General features: G+C 40.5%; 1 protein-coding gene across 14 annotated transcripts in view; it reads right to left on the reverse strand.

Annotated features, from left to right (window-relative positions):
* Nucleotides 1–5,985, reverse strand: part of NCOR1 (nuclear receptor corepressor 1) — a 115,126-nt gene that overhangs the window by 52,373 nt on the left and 56,768 nt on the right. For 9 of the 14 annotated variants that reach the window (XM_010842947.1, XM_010842949.1, XM_010842956.1 and 6 more), the window contains 3 exons: nucleotides 4,297–4,424; nucleotides 2,571–2,788; nucleotides 1,637–1,699 (listed from right to left, as the gene is read on the reverse strand). In XM_010842947.1, coding sequence (XP_010841249.1) covers nucleotides 1,637–1,699; nucleotides 2,571–2,788; nucleotides 4,297–4,424 — 409 coding nt within the window. The remainder of the gene's footprint in view (nucleotides 1–1,636; nucleotides 1,700–2,570; nucleotides 2,789–4,296; nucleotides 4,425–5,985) is intronic. The other 5 variants (XM_010842960.1, XM_010842951.1, XM_010842948.1 and 2 more) reach the window with 1 other exon arrangement.

The following is a 5,985-nucleotide window of genomic DNA, read 5'->3' on the forward strand; positions in this document are numbered from 1 at the left end:
TTTTTGAATTTTTAAAACTTTACATAATTGTATTAGTTTTGCCAAATATCAAAATGAATCCGCCACAGGTATACATGTGTTCCCCATCCTGAACCCCCCTCCCTCCTCCCTCCCCATACCATCCTTCTGGGCCGTCCCAGTGCACTGGCCCCAAGCATCCAGTATGGTGCATCGAACCTGGACTGGCGTCTCGTTTCATACATGATATTTTACATGTTTCAATGCCATTCTCCCAAATCTTCCCACCCTCTCCCTCTCCCATAAGAGTCCATAAGACTGTTCTATACATCAGTGTCTCTTTTTCAACCAGGTTTTCTTAAACCTTCTGTAACACAATGCATCACAGGAACCTATGCAATCTGACTTCCTTCCAACAAATGACACACATATGCACACAGAAACATATGTGCATGAAATATGGGCATATAAATGCATAAACAGAGATGTACATTAGACATAGGTGTATCCAAACAGGAATTTCTAGTGCAAATTCAACAATTGGCGGGGAAAACATCAACTTTTCAAGGTTAACACCAGTAGACTCCTTCACAATGAAAACTGAAGATCACCTCCAGTTTCTGCCAGCATATGACAAAAGCTGAAAGGAAGGGGCAGGAGCAGTTGGGTGTGGGGATGTGCCTCGGACCAGACCACACTGTGGCCACGTGGGCATCCATTTACTGCGCTGTGACGGTCAGATGACAGCAATGCATATGAGTACAACTGTCACAGCAAACACACCTCAAATAAAAATATTCTCAGGACAGAACACTCTAAACTGCTGTATTTTAGGCAAAGTTTACATGATTCTTAAATGTGTTACTCATTACCAGCTAAATAGAAAATAAATCTGAAATGTGTCACTAAAAGGTCAAGCTATTTGTACTAATTTCTCTTTGGAACTGCAAGGTAAATCCTTAACCCTCAAAAGAATTGGCTAAATTTTCTCAAAATTATTTTACTTAAAAAGAATTTATTTATAAACCAATTATTTATCCTTTTAGAAATTTTAGCTAATTTCTAACTGTATGACCTGTACTTTATACAGGTCATTTATAAGCAAGAACAGAAGAACAAAAGACCCATAGTGTTCCAGAGTAAAATGAAGGCCATATGCTACACAAGTATCAGAGGCAGAACTCAATCCTTCATCTGTCTGGCTGTAAAGTCCATGCTCTCATCTCTTGAATCACAGCACAATTTCTTAGCAATTTGTAATCAAACTTAGCCTTACTAAATGCAAACTGAGGAAATAGTTATCATTCTATTAAATGCAACTTTTAAATAAGAGACTTTTTCTATCAAATACCTTCCAAAACAACATTAATTGCATTTAATCACAACTCTTCTGTAAAACTGAAAGGGCTTACCTGCTCTCTAACAAGACATTCAAAATAAAATGAGAGAGAATGTTAAATCCCTCAAAAGTGGGTCCCTCAAACAAGACACACTGGGGTATGTTACAGAGCAGGATACTGTCAAAAAAAACCTTCTAAGTGTACTTCTAAATTCTGCTTCCATTGTGGAAGAACTTTTTTTTTTTGATTAAAAAGGAATTAGTTCCATATCACTCATTACTAATAACCCTAAAAACAAACAAAAACAAACCCGAAGAACCTGAACTACTATCATTTACCTTTTTTAGCAACTTCCATTTCTTCTTCTGTCCATCGAGAGGTTTCTACAGGTTCCGTAGAAACTGAAACAAAGGTAGAACTCAGTAAGTCAGAGAAAAGTCATCCACAGATTATACAGCACCAAGCATATAATCTGTTAACTCCAAACACACCTCCACGCTCTCACCAGTTATCTTTCTAAAGCACCAATCTAATTACAACACTCATCTATTTAAAAATCTTTGTTTTGTAAGCAAAGCAGAATATAGTCAAAACAAAGCCCACCATGATCTGTCCCCATTCGCCTGTCTAAATTATTTCATTTTATCCTTGTCATTCCCAGAACTTGCACTTTCTTCATATCAATACTTCATGTAATAATAAACTTGGTACCACCGAGCCACCAGTGACAGGACTCGTCATTAATATGATCCTTTTATAAACTAATGAAGATAGTTCCTAATAAGAGAGAAAAATGCCTATGCTTAGACCCAGTATTTCCTTGTCTAAGAATTTATTCCTATGAAAGTCAATTTAACAGAAAGAAAATGCCAGGTGAATACAGTTTTTTTCATTACAGTGCCATCTATGTTAGCTTTAAAGGGGGAAGAGATGGCCAACATTTCACAGCTACCAAAAGTGATAATAAAGATCACTCAGAAACTAGAAGACATTCGTGACACGTGCCTAGTTAAAACCTTAGAAAACAAGGGGGCACGCACACTAGGATTACAACTAAGTACAAAGGAAACCCACAGTCTTAGGGTAGTGAGGTCAGGGCCGGTGCTCTTTTTCAGAAGACTTTGATATTTCAGTCTAACAAATGTAAAGGCCAGAGTTTTAGATCAGGATTTCTACGCTGCCCATATCAGATGTCCCTCCTGCGGCACCCCAGCACTGAAACGGAACCCCAAACAAAATTGTGGCCCATTCGCTCCAGCCCTGTCCACTCACCGGGCTCTGGCGGTGGTGGCAGAGGTGGCGGGGGCTCCTCAGTGGCCGCGGCCGCAGCAGCACTGGCCGCCGCAGCCTCACTGGTCATGGACCTGGTGATCCGGCCCTTCCGACGGCCCTGGCTATTGGCGGTCTTCCGGCCCCGGGGTGTGGCCTGCTCTCTCTCCTCAGTTTCTTCTGCTGTTCCCTCTGTCTTATCCTTTTCCTTGGTATTTTCTCTAGAAACAGTGGCCAAAGAACATTTTGTGTGATTTAAAAGTATACATACACCAAAAAGATTAAAGCTTTCAAAATTCTTCAGACAGAAACTGAACAAACTGCCCCCCTCACCCCCAAACTCTCAGTTACCTGGAATAACCATTTGGGCTTCTCATCAACACAAACTCAATTTACCCAAAGACATGCCCACTCACCCTCCCTGCTTCCTGCTCCCTCGGCCCCAACTACCTGCTGTTGACAAAACCAGCACGCTCACCATCACCCAGTTTACAGACCTGATCGCGCCTGCAGCTCTCTCCCATACTCGTCACTCCCCATCAGTGAACCTTCCATCTCACTAACATTTCTCCCACCACCTGTGCTTCTTTCACCGCTGCACATGTCCAGAGCCCCAGCAGCCTAGCCCCAGCCTTTCACGCCTGCCTGCCTGCCTCCCACCTCTCCGTTCATCCTAAACTGCTCACAGAGCCACATTCTAGTGGAAGACCTGTGGCAGGAAATCATTTCAGCCATGCTAAGCCTACCTTTTCCCAAACAGAGCCATACCACTCCCTGAGTGAAGTCCACATTTGAGATTTAAGGCTTTACATATCGAACCCCAACCTCCTTCTACTTTTCTCCTGAGGCGTCTGATGTCCCAGTCTAATGAAACCACTATCTGCCGTTTCCCAAGGAGGCCTGTCCATCCACGCTACACCCTCTATTGTACCCACACTGACCACTAGCTCCTGCATGAAGTCCTCTAGACTATACAGATGGAAGAAAATCTCAAGCTCTTCTCAGTCTCCCAGCTTCTGCACATGCCTTCCAGGCCATTTTCTTCTCCTCCCTTGGATCTTGCCTAATTCCCCTCCTGGCTTATAAACTGCCCGAAAAGAGCACATGTCATGCAGGTCTCTGTACCCTCCAGAAGACTGAGCTCTCAGAAGCAGCGTATGCGCGCTCATTAAACAAACCAGGGATTTTAAGAACAAAGTCAAAACGAGATGTGGCAGTAACTTATGAGCACTTATGAGTAACTTATAACCACTGACCACGTGGTGAGGACAAATGTTTTATCTGAATAAGTAAAAAAAAAAAAAACAAAACTATAGGTTTCATCTTCCTAAAGTACAAAATTAGAATGGCCTGAGTATCTAACACTTTAAAAACCATGACAAATGATTTAGGCTGCTTTAACTGCCTCAAAATCAGACAAACCTTCAGTATTTCCAAGATTAGAGAAATAACAAAATAAATATTAAAAAGAAATGAACAACTACACAAGCAACAACTACTTGTGTATTATTTAGTCCATCCCTTCTGAAACAGACTAGGTCATATCTGGCAAGTAAGTCCATCAATCCAAAAGTTATACTTACTAGAATATTCCACCCCTTAATTATGTCAAATAATTACTAGGTGACAAAACACATATCCCATTTATTTTTCTAAAATCTAAAACTTTATACCTTCAATAGATTCAATCTCATTATTTTCAAATGACAATAATATTTAACTAACTCACTTAGAGTCCTCCTTTTCATCTTTTTCTTCTTCATCTTTCTTTTCCTCCTCTTTTTTTTCTGTTTTTTCTGCTTTATCCTCTTCCTTTTCTTCTACTTTTTCTTCTTGTGAGGGTCGGGCAATTTGCTGCTAGAATGAACCATCATTTGTAAAGTTGGAAAGTTAAAAGAAATAGCTCCTCAAATTGTAATAATAAATATCTATGCAACAAATTAAACTTATTAATTAATCCTCCACAATGTAACTAGGGGTCATGTGTTAAAAATCATCTGAAAGCTCTTTAATGTAGTCTGTATGTATTGCTTACAAGGGTACATACACACACATGCTCCTTGTGTTTGGATCCAGAGAGGTGACAATGTTAGGATTCCACTCAGAAATCTGAGGTTGATACTCTTAATTCCAACATCTAATCTGTCAAACATTTCAATTCTGCTGTGAAATTTGATAAACTATAATTTATCAAACCATTGTCCCTAGTATTAAATATTTAATATGCTGCCAATTTTTTCATCATTATGGATAATACTACAAGAAACCTCTTTATGTTGTTTGTCTTTGGGGGAAACATTCATTTATCAGAATAGTAGACAGTCAGGGTCATTATCAAGAATGAAGCAATTTGGAAAAATACTATGGATACAACAAAGTGAAAAGTAAACACTCAAATATATCTAAGCTGTAATTACAACTAAGTGACTGTAAATAAGCATATAACAAAGACTGGGAGAGATAAGATATACACCCTTGTATCTCTGATATATCGAGTACTAGAATTGTGATTCTGAGAGAAAAGTAAAATTAAGTTTGTGTTGAGTCCTATTACGTTTGTTTATTGAAGAAATCCAACGGCCTAACCAAACAGGACCATCCCAGGCATAGTACCTCTTTCCAGTCTCTGCTCCTTCCCAAAGGGTCTGTGCTCAGGCTACCCTCAGCACACCCAACATTTTCATGCCTTTGCCCAGAACAAAGCAAAATTTTCCTTAATTTTTGATGGAATCTCAAAGTCTTTTTACCAACTCCCCAAAACTACCATTAGCTTTTTCCTTAAGATAAATTTCTCTTCGGTCTTCTCCAGAAAATGTCCTACACTATGCCTCCTTCCAACCCAGGTGGAAAGAAGAATCAGAACCCGTCTTGTTCCCAACCGCCCCTTCTAGAACACTGTTCAACCATGGTGTTTAAAATCTTTTTACAAATTTCAGAAAGTCTACCTATGACACCTTTCTTCATCATTTAGTATTAAGGATCGACTCTCAAAGTCTCCCAGGAACACAGAGATGACTTCATCACATGGCTCATTCAGTTCAGTTCCGTTCAGTCACTCAGTCGTGTCCAGCTCTTTGCAACCCCATGAATCGAAGCACGCCAGGCCTCCCTCTCCATCACCAACTCCCAGAGTTCACTCAGACTCACGTCCATCGAGTCAGTGATGCCATCCAGCCATCTCATCCTCTGTCATCCCCTTCTCCTCCTGTCCCCAATCCCTCCCAGCATCAGAGTCTTTTCCAATGAGTCAACTCTTCGCATGAGGTAGCCAAAGTACTGGAGTTTCAGCTTCAGCATCATTCCCTCCAAAGAAATCCCAGGGCTGATCTCTTTCAGAATGGACTGGTTGGATCTCCTTGCTGTCCAAGGGACTCTCAAGAGTCTTCTCCAACACCACAGTTCAAAAGCATCAATTCTT

Source organism: Bison bison, unplaced genomic scaffold, assembly GCF_000754665.1.
Source record: "Bison bison bison isolate TAMUID 2011002044 unplaced genomic scaffold, Bison_UMD1.0 scf7180017864180, whole genome shotgun sequence".
In the NCBI taxonomy this organism is placed as follows: Eukaryota; Metazoa; Chordata; class Mammalia; order Artiodactyla; family Bovidae; genus Bison; species Bison bison.